The 19,722-nt window shown below is 39.7% G+C and overlaps 1 protein-coding gene across 1 annotated transcript; it reads right to left on the minus strand.

Moving 5' to 3' along the window:
- Nucleotides 1–1,242: 1,242 nt before the first annotated feature.
- On the minus strand, nt 1,243–19,019 carry LOC137601446 (collagen alpha-1(XIV) chain-like). Its single transcript, XM_068323634.1, has 6 exons — nt 18,898–19,019; nt 16,728–16,839; nt 6,150–6,266; nt 3,243–3,386; nt 3,000–3,112; nt 1,243–1,512 (listed from the first exon to the last, which is right to left on the minus strand). Exons 2-6 carry the CDS (start codon nt 16,819–16,821, stop codon nt 1,243–1,245), a joined length of 738 nt encoding a protein of 245 aa, XP_068179735.1. The 5' UTR covers nt 16,822–16,839; nt 18,898–19,019.
- Between the last annotated feature and the right edge of the window lie 703 nt (nt 19,020–19,722).

Raw genomic sequence — 19,722 nt, forward strand, 5'->3', positions numbered from 1 at the left:
GTAAGCACATTTGGCAGAGAGGAGAGTGTGAGCCAACTGTTAATGGAAGGTTTTGTAAACATCCTACCCTGACATAAAAGGGAGCTGATTACTACTTGGGAATGAAGCAGCGTTGGAGCGGGTTAGCACGGACAATGTACACAGACATTCACAAACACAAGCCCACAGGCAGGATGCATGCAACACCATCACTCTGGATTACTATGGGCCAATGGTATTAAAACTATAGAACATAAACAGACACATATAAGGATAATATAGAGAGAGGGAACGCTGCAAGCACGCACACACATACACACACACACAGAAACGATAGGAACACACAAGCAAAGCTACAAATTCTGTTGAAGCATAGCAAAGATATCATCATAATCCCCAACAGGAACGAGAAGAGCAGCAATCAAGATCACCTCTGCTGCAGGAAACAGTGAATACGTCTGACAACAGATGGGGAAAATCCATCTTTTAATCTACCCTCCAAAACAAAGAGCCAGAGAACATCAAAGATCCAGCCACTGGTGTGTGTGTGTGTGTGTGTGTGTGTGTGTGTGTGTGTGTGTGCGTGTGTGTGTGTGTGTGTGTGTGTGTGTGTGTGTGTGTGTGTGCGCGTGTGTGTGTGTGTGTGTGTGTGTGTATGTGTGTGTGCGCGTGTGTGTGTGTGTGTGTGTGTGTGTGTGTTTGTGTGTGTGTGTGTGTGTGTGTGTGTGTGTGTGTGTGTGTGTGTGTGTGTGTGTGTGTGTGTGTGTTTGTGTTTGAGGGAGAGAATCATTTAAATTGTCTGTTTTGGGGTGTTTTTGTAATTATTTCATATACATTTAGTTTGGGTTGGATGCATCAGCCCAGCAGATGTCATTGCCGATGGCAGACAGAGAAACTGAGAGGAACAACACAAGTTATTAAAATTACTGTCTTCATTAACTTTCTCCTTTGCTATAATTATAGTTATTAGGGTAGGAGATAATTCTCATCGTCTGATTCATGAATGTATTTTTTAAAGTCACTGAATGGATTTTATACATGTAGAAATCATTAGAAAATTTTCTCGACGCTAAAACATAATTGGTTAAAATGTTGAAATATCGATGGATCATGACTGGTAAGTTTGCTATAAAAACCATCCATTCAACTGCCCACATAGATGATAGTGATGTCAGCTAGCAGTCTGTGACCGGCAATGCAAAAACGGAGGGCAAGGATTAGAGAGTGTCTGACTAACAATCAAGGATTAAACAAGAACACCCATCAGGGGGATGGCCCCCATGATGAACCACTAAGAGACTGATTCAGACAGGAGTCAGAGGGTGAGGACGCATCAAAGACTAAGCCTCGTGTTCTGCAGTGGTTAGAAAAGGCATGGGGAGATTTCAACAATAGGCGCAAAGCACCAGATCCATAGAAGCAGGGGCCGACCACTGCAGACAGGACTAAAGGTCCAGGCTGAGCAAAGATGCCCCTGAGAAAGTCCAGCAGGGTGTCAGATGCTGGCTGGGACAGCATGTTTTCTGAAATACACTGAGAGGCATAACAGAAAGTATATAAAGGTCAAAACAGGTAAACAGGTACAAAATCTCACCACCAAAACATCACCTGAAGCTCACATCATTGGTAAATCAAGACTGCAGTTTGTATTGTCTCTTAGCTCTTCTTCAATAGTTAGTAATATGTTAAAATGGCCCTCCTGTACTTCATAGCTTGATATAAAGGTCAATACTCTGTAATGAGAGAATTTTAGTAATACAAGAGATAAGAGTGAAGGTGAAATTGGCTTTGATTTAATATTTATATGTACTGAAATCTTGATGTATATGTGAACAGTAACTGAGCTTTATCACATTTAATCTTTCTTTCTCTCTCTCTCCACTACATGTACGGTACATAGTTGTCTTTTTGCTCCATCAGCAAACGTGAAGAGCATGTGTAGCTTTACAGAGTATAATTACTTTATGTGAATAATATAGAGAGATTATAGTAAAAAAAAAAAAAATGATGACATGTCATTTACTGTTGATAGAAGGCTGAGACTCAGCAAACCATATTGAACAATGTCAGTGTTTCCATATTGCATTTTTTTGATCCCCTGTGATTAAATGATCCCCAAGCACATACACACAAAACCATGAAAAACAAAGATTTCTGAAACAAACTTAATAATAAGCGCAGTGTGGTCAAGGCATGAGATTGTGTCTATCTCAAGTTTAAGCTTGAAAGAAATGCTGACAAAGTAAAAGAAAGTGACTTTCTCACATCGACAGCCGCTACAGTTTCACAATCAGCTGCAAGTCGTGAATTTACAAATCACCAGCTTTGTCTTTCTCACGTAAGCATCCAGAGAAAACCAGTTTGCCAGCAAGGAGTTCAGTCAAAGGCTCCCTGCTGCGCAGTTACAGGAAAGAAATCAACCAAGGACAGTTCCCAGGCAATAACACACAGACACCAAAGATGAAAATAAATGTATTTTTGTTCTCTCAGTTCAGTAGAGGTTGAAATATTACTCATTTAAATATGATTAAATTAATGCTGCCAAATGAAATAATATCTTGGATATAACAACAGAGAGAAAAACCAGTTAGTCTTGCTGAGGGAGAGGAGAGCTCAAATAAACAGGCAACCATACGTTGTGAGCATCGGTCATTCATCGCCTATGATTGAGATTCACAGTCGCCAAATACCTCTCAGCATATGCTTAAGAGCTTACAGACAGCAGCACTGGGTTTGGGCATCAGCAGGACCACCGGGCATGTTTTCTGTGAGCCACTAGCACACAAATCCTGAACAAAGGAAACACTCCATATTTAGAATCACTCATACATTTGGCTCTCTGGTCTAGAGAGCTGGGGGTCCAGACCACACCAGCAACCGTTTGTCCAGCCTCCAGACACCACTATGAAACCGATTTTGAGGATAAATTTAAGAGTCTTACTCAGTGTAATAGTTTTATTTATTGCTTTCATGTGCGCACAGGATATGTATAAGGCTTCCTCTCCTGAAAGCAGTCCAACAGTGTGTGGGTTTGTCCTACCTCCAAGGATCTCATTGGCATCCTCCAGAGGTACAACTGAATCAGTCGGCCTCGGGGGGTCAGACTTTTCTCTCGCGCTCTCACCTTTTTCAGCTGTGACACATGGAGAGGAAAGAAGAGGAAAGGAAGAGGAGAGAGTATAAAGGTGTTATGTCAATATATTAGATAGATTGCAGAAATGCATGTCGGAGCAATGAATAACAAGTCAAACGGTTGAACGCACCTTTAAGTCGACCCTGTAGCGGTCTGCTCTGCTCACTGCCACTGACGGCGATGACACTGACGATGTAGTCCTTAGAGGGTTTATAGTCTTTAATCAACACCTTATTATCGGATTTTGACACTATGATTTCCCTCTGCTGACCACCTGATGGGGATAAGAACAGGAAAAGGAGCAAATGTTAAACTCAAGGATGTTTTTTTTCAGTGCTTTTCCTTAATGATTTCTAGGATCAGTTTCTTGACAGTCAATTACTGTATTTATGAGGTTGATTTAGAGGAGGAACTAATCAACATTGAAATCCTGAAAGCAAGCAAACATTATGTTCAAGATTAAAATATGTAATTTTACAGAAAATCCGTTAGCTGGTGTCCAAGACAAATGGTTTTTGTCTCTCAAAAAAGTAATTTCATTTCTAGTGGGTTTTCATATTAAGTACTGAAGCTCAGAGAGAAAGATATACTGTATATAAATATTAGGTTAAAATTTTTCCATGTGAGAATAATTTGCGTGTGTTTTTGTGTGTGTGTGTGTGTGTGTGTGTGTGTGTGTGTGTGTGTGTGTGTGTGTGTGTGTGTGTGTGTGTGTGTGTGTGTGTGTGTGTGTGTGTGTGTGTGTGTGCGTGTGTGCACACATGTGTGCGTGTGCTTTTGCCCTTTCTTTAGTGGTTAATCCCCATCAGACCAACGATCCACATTATCGCCCCATTTCAATTTTGACCCTGCAATCGTTCCTCCATCAATACTGCCGTGTGTCTGTGTGCTTCATCAGCTGTTCTGTCCCTTATGCCAGCAGAGTGATGACTACAAACCCCAGGAAGATAAATCCTGATGAATGGTAACAGCAGGGCAGGTGAGGTAACACCACAAACTGGGACCCTAGTCTGAGGTGGGGAAGAAATTTGTTCTCTATCAGATAACATTTATTCACAACTCTCAGTTTTCTCAGACAGGCAGTCATATACAGTATCTCTTCAGTATTACCCAGTTTGATCCATTAAATGGAAAGATCTGTGCTTTCTTCTTTTATAAATAAAGCTCTAGTTACTTAAAGTAATTAAAGTAATCAGAATTAGGACTAAAAAAGGACAACTAGCATCTCTCCGAAGATGTAGTAATTTTCAAGACAAAGTTAAAGCCCAATTTATCCCAACAGAATACTGTACTTGTATTTCTTTTATAAAAGCAGGAGGTCATATTTGTGGTGTATCTCAAGGCCTTCCTGGATTTAACTGAATGCCCTAAATCTAATGAGTCAGTGCTGCACAATATCCTCAAGTACTGCTGCTGTACAAAATAAAACCTTTGTCAAACCTCAGCTGCTTACAACATCACTTCCTGTACGTTGCAAAATTTGAAGAGGAAAAAAACATCGTCCCGCGACCCGCGCAAGCGGATGAAGCGGTTCGGTTAGAAAAAATGAATGAATGAATGAATGAAAACACTTTGTAACTCACAAATCATCTGACCAGTTGGCTCTCCCTCTCTCTCCTGTACATGTACAGTACAGGACAGAGAGTTGGCTGCAGCAGTAGCATAACAATAGATCATAGAAGCTTCAGTTAAAATTCTACTTTTCCTTCTGGGATTATTTGGCTTCATCATCCAGGGCTAATAAATAACACACAGTATTGCACACACACACACACACACACACACACACACACACACACACACACATGCTATTTCAAATTCAAAATTGAGAACAAATTACATTACGCTACATTACCTACAAGGATGCACACTGATAAAAAACATCTGATATATTGTAAAGGATAAAAATGGCACACTATCTTTGTAGGCAAGAATGAATGCTTTAATGCCCAAAAAAATTTTTAATCCATGTTCACTTGCACTTGAGGTGTCAGGAAGACGAAAACTGTGTGTGGACATTATGTTGAGACAAAAGCTTAGCTGCCACTGGCGTATCATATACAGTGGCTTCAGTCAGAGTGGTGGGTGATGCCTGCTTCACCTGACTCAAGACAGATGGGACATGAAGATGTAGGAAAGAAGTCCTCTCGTTTTCACACCAATTCCTGTCAGATTGAGTACAAATTTGTTGAATGAGGTATTTCTAGCAGACATGCACAGTGCATGCCCAGTCCCACTGACACCCAATGTGGAAGAATCGTCTGCAGTGTTCATCACAGCGTTCATACAGGACAAATGCATGCGGCGGTGCAGATAACTTGAAGAGCACTGATGTGAAGGCAGACCACAGCTGTCAAGGAAGGTGCTATGGTGCTGCGCAGTGAAGGAAATGCCTCTGGGAATCACAATGATTACTGATTACACTGTGCATGTCCAGAAAAAGAGAGGTCAAGCCCCGTGTCTTCACAAAGATTGACTTCTGACAGATGCAGGATAAAAATAGGGTGTCAGGTATTTATCATGCCCATGTCACACAGTGATACTTCTATGGCTGCTGTTGTCTTACATATGTCCTCCAATGAACATCATCAGGAGGCTGTGTAGGTATGACTGTCCTGTATTTTATCAGTCCCGTTTTAAGGCAGCTGACAGGCTCTGTGTGGCAGCTACAGCCCTCCTTTGTCTAAAACTTGGCAGAAGTGCAGTACAGTGTTTGAGTCCAATAAAACTCTAAAGAGTGTGAAGAGCGTGTTCCCTTCAAAGGAGCTTTTATAAGAAGAAAATTACATAATCCATCCTCGCGGACAGAAAATCTAATGCATAATGGGATACTTCTCTCGAAATGTAGGCCCAACTTACCTATTTAAAGAATTGAAATAGGTAAGTCAATTGTGTGTGTGTGTGTGTGTGTGTGTGTGTGTGTGTGTGTGTGTGTGTGTGTGTGTGTGTGTGTGTGTGTGTGTGTGTGTGTGTGTGTGTGTGTGTGTGTGTGTGTGTGTGTGTGTGTGTGTGTGTGTCTGCAAATAAGTTGTCCAACCTGGTATGCTGTTGTAGAGGAATAGGTAGCTGTCGTAGTCCTCTTTGGGCTCCCTCCAAGAAACGAGGAGTTTGCTTGAGCTCAACACTTTGAAGCGCAGCCTCCTTGGAGCTGCAACTGAAAAACAATTAAAAACAATTAAACCAGCTTCAATGATATAGAAATTTATTGTTGATGAAAATGTATATAAGTATTGTTGGGTGAAAATGAAAAGTTCCCAAGCCACCAGTCAAGTGTTAATATGAAAACAAGGCCTTAGCTCATTTCACACAACCTGTTGTATATTGTGTCTTCTGCTCTGTTTGAAATACGTTGAATCAGAATATCATTGTTGTTCTGCCTCAAAGGAACACTGAGAGTAGTATTAGTGCTGAATCAACGTCTGTGTAAAAGGGTTGATCTCACAAAGTGGTAGGACCAAATGGAAGATGTGATGCTTTTACGTCTTATGGTTCACATTTGGAAGATGTAAAAGGTGCAAGTATCAGCCTATCGCGAGCTCAAAAATGGCAAATTTCCTGAAAATATTCCAATGTGAGGATTCAAAGCAAGGTCCTTAACCTTTCTTTGTGAGCTCTGTAACAAGAAAAGTAAACAAAGCATGCATGCATAAAGCATCACACTAGATATCTCGGTAGCTTGGAAAAGCAAGTGTAAAATCACACATGCTGTCATTTGTTTGTTCTGTGTAAGTAAACTAACATGTCGTAGAGAAGAATCTTTACTGCTTTGCATATGTGATCTGAAAGAGTTGTTACTAGTGATAAAACTGTAGCAGGAAGAACACAATGGGGCAGGATGTGTAGATGTTTTGTCACTTTAAGATTTAAAAAAGAGGTACAAATTTGAGGTGCAAATTGGGAGTTATGAGAGGTATTTTACACTAAACACAGAAGAGGACATTAATTGCCTTATAACATGGATGTTAAATGAATGTAATGCCATTTTTTACAGTTTAGTAATGCTGTCTGATTTGTATGTTGTAGTGTATATCCTGAAAGATGACGAAAAAGCTGAGTTACACAACATACCTCTTTCATTTCGTCATTGCTGGCATGCTAGTTAAAAGGACGCGCTAGGGTGGTTCAGTATAAATCCGATTTAATGAGTAGTTTTTGTAGTGGCAATATTTTAAAACAGGCCAGTAGCTGAACCCCAAAACACCAACAAATTTGTCCCAAAAAGCCACAAATCAATGTGACTCAAAGAGGACATACATAAATGGATGGAGGGAAAGGCAGAAAACGGGCTGACAGAATGAGTTTCTAAGTCATTGTATCCATGAAAGCAACACATACAGCAGGTCAGCCTCAGTGTGCTTCATCTCAGAACTGCATGAAAAAGGTTTAAAGGACAGATTTGACACTAGTTCCAGTCAAATTCTATATATAGGACACATTGCATGGAAAAGTGATGAGGAGGGATGAGTTTAATGTCTGCTGCAAACTGGAGAAGAGAAGCTGAAAAAGTCAATTTATTTATCTGTGTGGATGAGTCAGTGTCCATTTCTGATCTGTTCAATTCTGCAGAGAATTGATTAGTGTACTGTAGCATCCTTTCAAGCCCTTTGTCAATAAAAATTACAGTGATAGCAGCCTTGCCTCTTGGGAATGGAGGTGTGTGGTCTATAGCTTCTAATAAATAGTATATGTGGTAGAACAAAGGTAGAAAAGCAGAGAATTTGACTGGTTTTAATCTACAGAGATTACAACTAAAGACAGCACATATATATGGTATTATGGAATACTACACAATACTACAGATTCGCTTCAGATAAATAAAAGAAAAGTCGCTGACATAATGTCTGCGACACATCACCATGTTGTTAGATTCTGTACATGACAAGACATTGTCATCCATAAGTGATGACACTGCCAATGTAAAGTCGCTTCACCTGTCAGCACTCTAAAAATACTTTAAAATATCAAAAACTATTACAGTAAAGTACTATTAGTTTGAAAAAGTTCACAAAGGATTTTTTTGGGTCAGACTATCATAATTAAAAGAAGACTCGTGTCTATTTTGGTGTATTTTCAGAATAAACAAATCAATATAGGGTTTAATAAAATCCTAATTTCTATCCTGGAAAAACAAATCATTTCATTCTCTGCGGACTTCAGTCAGTGAGCTAGACTTCCAGCAGTTATACTCATTACACATCTTTATGGGTAAGATTTCAAAATACTCTAAGTTGAGAGGATCCAGGGAAGAATATTAATAAATAATTTAAAATGTCAAAGAATCACTTTGAACCAGAAGAACCCCTCATCTCAACTGCTGACCCATATTAGTGAACTTGCCACCTAAAATTGATGATGATGATTCTATTAATGCCAAGTACTGAATGTTTATAGAGTGCTGATATGCAAAGACCATACATCAGCCTTTATGGAGAAACTATGTAGAGAATAAAACGAGAGACTTAATGACAAACCTGAGGGGGACTGTGTTGGATTTCCACTTGGTGATGAAAATAGACCGCCATCTTTCTCAGTGGAAAACCATCATATCTCAGAGATCACTGTACTTCTACATTGCATGACTGTATTGTTATGGTGCAGGTAAACAAGTTACATATGTCTGGTAAAGATTGTGCATTGTGCAAAGTGCATTGAATATCTCTTCAAGAGGTGGAACAAATGAATAAAGTCAGGTTAAGTCATTTTGAACATCTGTAACCAACTCTAGATTTGCTTTCTAATTCCATATTAAATACATTGGTTTATAAAGTTTGGTTATTTTACATCTATTCTATATATCATAAATGTAAAGAGAAACATTGTCAGTTATATAATAATTACTAATTCCAGCCAGACTTTCCTGACAAATATCTCACAAGCTAATATGAAGTCCAGACTTAAAATAACACAATCCCAGGTTGTCAAAGGACAACTTGAACATTTTGTCACCCGATGCTCTGATCCTGTTTGATGACTTTGCACAGACACAGTGGTACCTAATCTTACATGAGCAATTCAATTCTGAAGTAGCCACCACACCACCATTTAGATAATCAAAATGCATAGAACGAAACAGTATAATTACTCCTCACAATAAGAATCTATGAATAATTTAAGTCTGTGACAGAGCTGCTAGATTATTACTCTGGTATCATTGTGTGTGCTTGATAGTAGCTGAAGCAAGTTGGCAGACCAGGTACTAATAACTGGGTGGAAATTGCCTTGAATACATTGATCGTTTCTTTTGAATGTAAATGAAGGTAGACATACACATTCACGTTTTGGCAAAAACATTTTTTTTTAAAACGAATGAGCCAACTACGGCTGTCTCTTTCTCGGTGAATACATGTTGAGGTCAAGATACCAAGAATGATTCATGAGTATGGATATCTCACACACATACCTATGTCCAATATTTGTGGGTGCAGACAGAACAAGAGGGTCTCTGATATAAATTAACCTTCACTAGAAGTCACATCTATTCTTATTTACAACCATAAGAATCATCCAGGAGCACATTTCAAACTCTGGATTTAAGTGCCGAAATGCTTTTGTGAACAGAATCAGATGCTTCTTCTCTGTGGATTCTGTAATAAGTTTCTTTCTTTCCCCAAAACTCACAGAGTGAATGCCCACACATAGAACGACAGTACATCACACTTAACAGAGCCATTTATCTGAAAGAGCTACACTATAGAAATCAGTTACAACAGTGACTTGTTTCAGCTTCTTGCCAGGTAGTAAATAAAAGTCCAGGCATTTGGCAGAACTTTGGCATCTATTTCATCGCGATACAATTCAGTAAATAGTCCGAGTTATTGAAGGCTCATGAAAAAAACATACTCCAGTGCCATAAAATCACAGAAACCCCTTCGGAGATTATATTTAACTACACAATACATGTCCTCACTTCATATAGCCTAATTTAAAGAAAGTTTAAAAACAGTTCTAATTTCTGAGCATGAATTCGAGTAATCCCAGACTAGGGAGTGTGAAGAAAAAAACATCTTTTGACTGTAGGCCCTTTGAACCGGAATTATCTGGGTTAGAGTGATACAGAAACACTTGGTGCCCCAGTTTAAGAAGGGATGACTCGTCCATAGATTAGCAGTGGTGAAAGCTAGCAGGGATTTCTGGTAAAGGATGAAATGCTCGCTGCGCAGTCCTCTGTTCCACTTTTTCTCCTCCCTCTATGCTTTTTCCAATTGATTAAATTTCTTCTTCAGATTTCAACTGATTTGACTCAGCATTCTGCACTGCACTGGTTTTGAGCAACACTGTGGTCCCGGGGACCACAGCCATATCAATGCTTTACCCAACCACCACCACAGACAGCACAATAAACACAGCAGAACTCAGTGAGCCTTTGAGGGCTCAGAAGGGTCTCTCATACCCAGATGATGATCAACTCTTGATCTGCTGAAGATACAACTGGCACAGACGTGGCCAAAATTACAAGTCCTTAAATAGAAGTATAAGTAAGTATAATAAATCACAATTTCGCACAATTAATTGTGATTAACTACTTTTTTCGCTCAATAATTGCTCAATTCTACCTCATTTCTCATTTTCATCTTATTGTGTCCGTCATTATCGCTGAGCTTTAAGGATTTGCTGTCATTTTTAAAAATTACTAACACTGAACATCTTTGCTTTATCTTGCCTGTCACTTTCCCATCCTATTCTTTCCATCAAAGCTATTTCCCCGTTGTCTTCTTTTGGTCTTTTCCATTTTTTCTCTAATATTATCACTATATTTTTATTCTTCCTCTCTTTTTCCTGAACTTCAGCCGTCTACTATTCATTTCTTTTTTCTTTCCTTTGATTCCTTCTTTCCTACCTCCTCTCCAGATTAGCTCCCTACTGACTCTTCAGTGAGTGCTCAGTAGTTTCACTAATACACAGGCTTTATGGATGACAACTACTGGCTGGCACTGTCACCAGAAGATTGTGTAGAAAGTACATGAAGGAGATGAGGGATATGTGTGTGCATGCCATACATGCTTCCCTGTCTGTGCGCGAGCGTGTGTGTGTGTGTGTGTGTGTGTGTGTGTGTGTGTGTGTGTGTGTGTGTGTGTGTGTGTGTGTGTGTATGTGTGTGTGCATCATTTGATGCTGCTGTCATTTTGTCGGTACAAGAATTACTCTGCTCACCAAGATAGCACTTAAACCAAATCCTCTCTTTCTACGTCTCTGCTCTTTTTATCTCCTCTACTGCTCTCATGAAACACTTCACTCCTTTAACACATCTCCTCTTCTCATCCTTAGGTAAAAACTCCCTCTTTCTCTCTTCCCTTGTTTTCTTTACAGTTTTTATCCGTTCTTTTCCTCTTCTGCACCACCTGCACTCCACTCCTTCAGTGGCTTAATGCCTTTTTTCTACGCTTCACCCGAGTAAGTGATGCCTTTTCCCCATCACTTATCTCCATGTTGCATGGTGTGCGCACAATTTGTTCGTGTGTGTGTGTGTGTGTGTGTGTGTGTGTGTGTGTGTGTGTGTGTGTGTGTGTGTGTGTGTGTGTGTGTGTGTGTGTGTGTATTTGTGTATTTGCAGGAGTCTGAAATCCATTTTATGAAGTCAGTTGGATGATCTGTTCCCATGCGCAGTTTAGTAAAGGAATCTGCAAACCCACCAACTAACAGGAAAAAAAACTCTCCATAAAACACTCCAATGGGTTAATTCTGTAGGAGACAATACCATTAGATCAGGGTGAAATAATGCCTTCAAGAGTTTACTATTTTAACATAATTTGTACGTCTTACTTCTGCATAAACTCAAAGATGTAAGCTGAAGAGCAATTCCATTTTACACTTAGTCTTTGCAGAATACATTATATTATTTGTCTATCGGATCATCAATCACAATATTATACTCAACAAACTCAAAAAGAATATCTGTGCTTACTGTAGTGTGTTCAGACACATTTTTTCCCTGTGCAGTAATGAATTAGTAGAATTAATTTACATTACATCTGTCTCTTGCCTCCCCTGTTCCCTGTGAGTCTGTGCAGGGTGGAACCTTCCCGGTCCCCTTCCTGCTGCGACACCTGCACACCTGAATTTGATCATGTCAACTCGTCGACATGCTGCTGCAGCGTTTCAGCGCCAGCTCTCCCCTGCACCCTCCGCCAGCTGTACTTTTGCTTTTAATCTCGTCTGTTTTTTGGTGAAATTCAGTTTAACTGCTGTCAGCCTGTGACTCAGTTTCTCTCCTCCCTGCCTCCTTGATCTTCTGCCCCCCCCACACACACACCACACACCACCACCAACGCTACTAGGTTTACGAGCTTTGAATGCTCTGCATTATTACTGGTCTCTACTGTTTGTTATAGCGCTTTTAGTTTCTTCCATGTCACCGTTTTACTTTTAAAGCTCTTCATACAACTTTGGGACGCTTCTAATGCACATCTACACACAATTTCAGGGACTGTTTAAATATATATAATACACACACACACACACACATACACACACAAATGTAATTGTGCAACGTGCACAATTGCGACACGGATTTTTCTGAACTTTTGTATTTCATGTGGATGAGAACACATAAAATGTGTTTTTACTGCCTCCAGGGAACTGCAAACAACTTTGTTCTTGAACAGTTGGTCATTCATTTACTGTAGTCACTAAGGTCGTTTTTGTTTTTGTTAGAAATACCAGGACCCAAGATTCCAACCTCATACCACTGCAATGTCTGCTCAGCTCTATCACTTCAGACTCCAGACATTTATCCACTCTGTGATTTTGGAGAGTGCATTGGCATTCCATCGCCAGTCCACCCTTCACTGTGGTAACAAAATGGTGCAACTGGAACATCATATGCAAATTACATGCATATATAATGTAGAGTGAACCGGACATCTGAGCGCTTCTATACAGTGGGCAGGCCTTTTGTTCCCGTAGCAAACTGACATCGCCTTTCACAAACTTAAAATTGCTCCCTCGTGGTTCACACACCTGTGAAGATGTACTTTACGCCTCTGTCTGTCTACACTCACAAAATACATGCAGTGATTATTGAGGAACTTGGCTACGAGGTCCAACAACAATTATTTGAAGTTCAATATCACCAAATAGAAGAAGTGTGCAAAACTTCAGTTATGGTTGCTGCAAAAAAGATGTAATGTCTAAAATGTGGATGACTCACCGTCATCTATACAAAAACCACAGTTACAAAGTGGGGGCCTAAGAACAGTGTCACCAATTCAGTATGAAACCTTTCATTCATTCATTTTTTGATCCACTGGGGTTGCTGGAGCAAATCCCAGTGGACTTAAGGGAGAGAGGCAGGGGGAAGTCCGAGCACAATGCTGGTGCACTGTGGAGCCACACAATAAACAATCACTCCAGCACACACTCACTTCTACAGGCATTTTGGGACCAACCAATTCGCCTGAAATGTAAATTTTTGGAGGTGAGAGGAAGCTGGAGAACCCACGCAGACTTGGTTAGAACCTATTCATCCTATGAACCTTCTAGCTGTGAGGCGACTGCTCCACCACACTGCCCATAATATGAGATCCAAATAAGGAATAGGATCACAGTCGTCTCCTGAGTCATTACACTGAAGACCGAAAAAAAAAATTTTTTACAGAACATCATAAATTTACGATAAAAATTTACACTTTGAATATAAACTAAACATTATTATCACTTAATAATAGTGTTAACAATCATTTTATCCTATTCGAAATTTGTGTAAAATCTTGGCATAATTACAAAATTATGGAGTTATAACTAATAGGTTGTAAGCATTAGTCAGACAGTTGTCATCATGCAGACAAAAAACATGATTAATGTAAGCTAAGGTAAAGAAGCTATGTATGTATCTATGTTTGTTCATGATTGAAGAACAATGTCTACGTCCTCTGACAATAATAACAGAGTCTCCTATACAGCATTTCCTGAATGACTCAGTGCTCCATTTGGTTCTAAGTGGATGATTGTGACAAACTGGATTATCATCAACAGCAGCTGTGTGGTGAATCAACAACAGTCTGTGTTCAAATTATTTGGCAGTTTTTTCATTTAAAAACAGGTTGTTCCCTTTCACCCAATCTTTGTTTATGATTAAGTGATTTCTCATCATTGGCTTCTCATCCTCTTCATTATAAGAGAAATTACTGGTCAACACTTTCACTCATACAAATTCATCATCAGGCTAACCACAGGCACCCAAACACACAAATCCAGCCGTGCTCACACAAACACAATGACCGCTCAAGCACATACCTTAATCCTTTGTGATGTTTTGGAATATGGTATTGACTGAGCCTGCTAGACAATCCACAAAATCAATCCCAACAATTAACTATGAACACAATGAACACATGTGTAGTACTTTTACCATGAGATGACATGACAACTTCTGTTACCTGGGCTCACAAATAATGATGTAAGACTTCCATCTTTTGGCGCCCTTCCTATTCCTATCCTATTTCTTTCCTTTCTGCACTGGAAACAGTAAAACAGCTCTCATCTTTTAGAACTGAGCTGAGACCAAATTTACATCTCTCTTTCTGATACTTTTCGGGGCCGAGGTAACAGCCAGATAACAAAAATCATGAGAGCCTGCACTCTGTGTAGCACAGCCCTGTTGCTACTGTAGGAACAGTCTCAGACTCTATTCCCCTGGCTCAGATTGAGGAGTATATCACACACACACACACGCACGCACGCACGCACGCACGCACGCACGCACACACACACACACACACACACACACACACACACACACACACAGATACATAAAGTCATTTGGGTGTGCAGGAAAATCCTGAAGATGTTTCAGCTCTCATCCAGGAGGTTTCTTCACTCTTCTAGTTATTCCAACAAGTCCAGTTGACGTTATGCTACACAGTGATCTACTATGACCTGAATGACTGAGAATCTCCACAGGCAACAGTCACAATTGTAATTTTATTAAATGAAGCCATAGACTTATGACCAAATGAGTGATTTTCATGGATGTACTTTAACATTGACGTTACTATGTAGGTGTAAATGCCACACATTGCTGGATTCATCATTTCACAGTGAGGAAAACTCCGTCTTAATCCAAACCTCTTTAGTGGTGGGAGTTCCTGATGAGATCCAGACGTTTGTGTTGTATATACAAACATCCTCCATGGTTAGAGCACACACTAATCCAGAAGGTTAAATCTCCTCTGACCAGATGTTGCAGCTTACAGTGGACAAGCCAGGCAAAAATTAATGGCAATCACAGCCTGCCTAATGAGGGGATTGAGCAGGGCACCCTCTCATAGAGTCTGGAAGGTTGTCCACGCTGTTTGCTGGGATCAGATCCCAGCCTAATTTAAGCTGTCACAGTTTGGTCTCACCTTGTGTTTCAGTCTGTTTGACCCACAGAACCGCTGATGAAAATTGGAATAAAATGAAAATGAGTCAATGAGACCAAGAGAAATAAAGAGCAACAAAAAAACAAAAAAACGGAAAATAAAAGAGTTACAGTACTTCCTTACTTTCTTGTGAAGATTTAAGATTTCAAACAAAATTCAACAGTTGAATATCCTATGTATTATAATGAATGAACAAATAATGATAAATTATCATTATATTACTTGTAATTATATATGTATATATATATATATATTGTATATACTGTATATACTGTATATACATAGTTTGCACTTACACATATATCTAAACACTCAATATATACAGTATATAAATATATATTTATTTTTTTTATGTAGTGCTCCAATTAACAAGAAATACTGCTCCCTGTACGTTCCACCTCCTTTTCTGTATGCTGAAATAAATGTGAGATACACATGCACACGTGCACACACACACACACAGAAAATTTATTTCTAAGTGTCTGGTTGGATCATTTGTATCAGATCTTTGGCTGAACTACACAAAATCTGACCCTTGAAAATTTATATGCTGCCAGCGACAAATTCAGTCTCCCAGTTACTAGTGTAAAAATAAATTATTATGATGTTGTATTAGATAATTTATCAGAATATACGTTCATTCAGGTGAACACACATCTTCGCACATAAAACAGAGTTCTAATCATGAACCAGTATGATATCAAACTAACAGTTCTTTGTTGCTGTGCAACCCTAGTTTGTAGAAGAAGAAGTAATTATCCTTAATTAACCTACATAATGTTCAGCTTGAAGTCAAACACTCATATTTTGCAGTACATTTCATTGCAAATTGTCATCACATTGTGAGGCACATGTTACAGCGCATTTTATTAAATACTCCCCAAAGCGTGGCAGCATCAGCAGGGATGTTGCAACCATCGCTGTGCCGCCGGGTTGAAATGGCATGATAATATGGATGTGATATGATCATGAACAAGATGTAATCTGATTGTACTCTGCCTGCACATCAAATAGAGAAAGAGAAGAGGGAGTAAAGAATTGGAAAAAGAGAAGGCAAAGACAGATAAAGGATGGTAGGGAGGAGAGGGGAGATTGTAGGGAAGGAAGGAGACATGAGTGATGAAGGGAAAGATGGGGAGAAGGTTGTACGGGTCAGGGGGTTGGGAGTCTTGGAAGTCAGGGGGAAGAGAAAAGCTGATGATCACAAAGGATAAGAAGCTGCTGGAGATTATTTGAGAAGAAGAAAAGCTACTTACCCTGACCCTGCGCTTTACTGGGCATATGAGAAACTATTGCCAGTAATACCATTGGAGCCCACAAACGCCATCTAATCAGCCCTGTTGACAACATCCTCACAGCCTTCTAGACCTGTGCAGAAAGAAGGTAGACATGTTGAGAAACACAAATCGGGAAAAAGCCATAAAGAGAGGTGATGAAGAAAGTTAGAGGCAGACGTCAGTGACAGAAACACCATGAATGCCATTTAGTTACAAAGAGGCCCTGTGGGCCATGAAGACCCACCTGCCCACATTGCCACAAGGCACTGATCTAGCATCAGTTACACTGGGTCTTATATGGCCTTTGATGAAATTACAGAGAAGAATTCTTGAAAGTCTAGACTGACCACAGACCAGCGGTTGAACCTATTGCCTATACAGTGTGGGGGAAACAGTGGAGGACTTTGTTTGAGGGAAGAGAGAAGAAAAAAAAACTGAACAAAAGAGCTGACAGTAAAAGGAGTGGATAGACAGAGTGACAGACAGACAGGAAGGCAGAGAGCTGACTGACTGACAGTTTGAAGAAGGAACATTTCATGAGAGCCATTGTCAGAACATGGGCAACAACAACTGCTCCACCATTTTTCTTTCTATTTCATCTAATCCTATCACGACACACACACACACACACACACACACGCTTTTTGTTTGTTGCCCAATCTCCATATTTCCCCTTCTTTCCCCCCTCTATCTCTTTCTACTCTCTCGTCTGCCACTTATTTCTCACACTGATGATGAACACAAAGGAGACGTATGTGATCACTCGGGTACACCCACTTTCATTGGATTCACATGGATGAAGAAGCGTGTGCATTAGAAGTTGTTTTCGTGAGTCATTCTCGGATGGAGAAGTAACCCTATTGCCGAAAGAACAGCCTGCTCCTGCAAATCAGACGATGTCAAGAGGCCAAAGTAATGACACACATGTTAATAAGCATGAAATACTCCAGAAAATAGGATTGATTTTTTTTTTCTCCATACATCAGCCTCAGGACATGAAGAGGGAAATGAGAAGGAAAGAAATGATTCCGTTAGCCTCTGTCTAACACACAGAAATGGAGAGTTAATCAGCCAAATGTTAGATTAGACTGTCCCTGAATCTTTATTTAAAAAAGTTAACAAACCGTGCTGAGCTGCAGTGCAACAAAAGAATAGTGTCAGATCCATCTGTCATTTATACAACTTTTAGCATTACTGTTCTCATTCAACAAACACCTCTCGGAGGGAACCGGCAGCATTACAACATGATTGTATACGGATACACACAGACTTGTTCAAAATCTTGCACCACAGCATGGAAACATGTTTCTACGTAATTATATATCAATAAATGCCTTTTTAAGACAGATAATATCGGTTTATGATCTGGTTTACATATTAATCAGACAAGGAGAAAACAATTTTATTACAATTTATTTACCCTCTACACATTGGAGTATATAGTATAAAAATGTTTACCATCCATACATTGGAATACATGTATCATAAAACTTGTTGAAATGAGGATGAATTGAAATATTTGTTAGGTAACTTCATATCATCATTAAATTTAGACAAAGCAGTCAAACATGAGTCAGATGAAGTCAGAAAGTTTATCTGGTTTTCAGGTAGTCCAGGTTCCTCTTTTCAGACCAGCTGGTTGATTAGTTAATGAAACCACATTAAGGGAGATCCTTATTAAAATAAACACATTTACCTGCTTTTTTGAGGTCATTGATTAAATACGATTTGCACATACATATATTCAAACACAGTTCATTCATTAAGAAGACGGGTGGGTGGCCCTCCATCAACCGAGACGGCTTTTACAATATAAGATTAAATTTTTTATTATTATTATTATTATTATTATTATTATTATTATTATTATTAAAATATCTTTAGGGAAAAAAAACATCAGTTATTTTCTTTCAAAGAAAATTTTTCCAGCCGGATGTGAGACTTCTTTTTTTTTATTCCCCCAACGTGCATCAGGGATATATTTTTTTCTTTATTTTTTTGCAGAGATTATAAGTGCTGCAGACTGATATAGATTAAATATTTAGAGCAAATTTCTGTCAAACTATCAGGTTTGTTCAAATTAAGTTGAAGTGCCGCACACCTGGGATCTCACGCACACGCCCGCATGGAATGAAATGGATTTTCATACCTCTCCAGTCATCAAGTCACAGCGCTCGTTTATCCCAAAGGGAAAATCTTCTGACAACCAAAGACTGTTTGTCTCCCAGCGGATCCCTCTTTCTTTTTACTCTTTCTCCGGATACAATTTGCTCAGTCCGGAGTGGGTGTTTCTCTCCTCGTTATTCAGCCATCCCTCCCTCCAGCTATTCCAACCCTTTCCGTCGCCCCGGTTCATCTCAAAGAGAGACAGAGGAAGAGGGGGGAGAGAGAGACGCGACCTAGTACCGCTGCGCAAACCCCCCTCGCCCCCCAAACGCCAATCGTTCAGGATTCAATCCGGCCGTTTGGGTACCTTTATGTGGGCATATCAAGGAATCATCTTCAAATACCCAATTCCGGATTAAAATGCGTGTCTGCCTGCAGACAAAGTCCGGATGAGAGTCTCTGTGGTTCCGATCGGAGCAGGTGCCGCTCCGTCCCCTGACGCGCTGAGCGCTCCGATGTTAAAGGAACAAAGACGAGTTTAGGCTCTGTTAAAAGTTTGATTCACAAAGAAACAACCTGAATGTGACGTAAAGCCGTGATGTGATGTCAACACCAGTGATTCCAAAGGGAATCGGGTCAATTTGATCAAATGATAGATTTAGATTTTAGTTTTAATGAACTTTATTAATCCCCAGTGGTGAAATTATTTTTACACTAGATGCACTGTATAAACACACATACCAGAGCACACACGCACACACACACACACACACACACACACACACACACACACACACACACACACACGGAAGCAAGCAAAGGGCCTGTTGATACTGGAGAGATAGAGTGAAGCGTAACCACGTGGGAG

Source organism: Antennarius striatus, chromosome 9 (assembly GCF_040054535.1).
Source record: "Antennarius striatus isolate MH-2024 chromosome 9, ASM4005453v1, whole genome shotgun sequence".
In the NCBI taxonomy this organism is placed as follows: Eukaryota; Metazoa; Chordata; class Actinopteri; order Lophiiformes; family Antennariidae; genus Antennarius; species Antennarius striatus.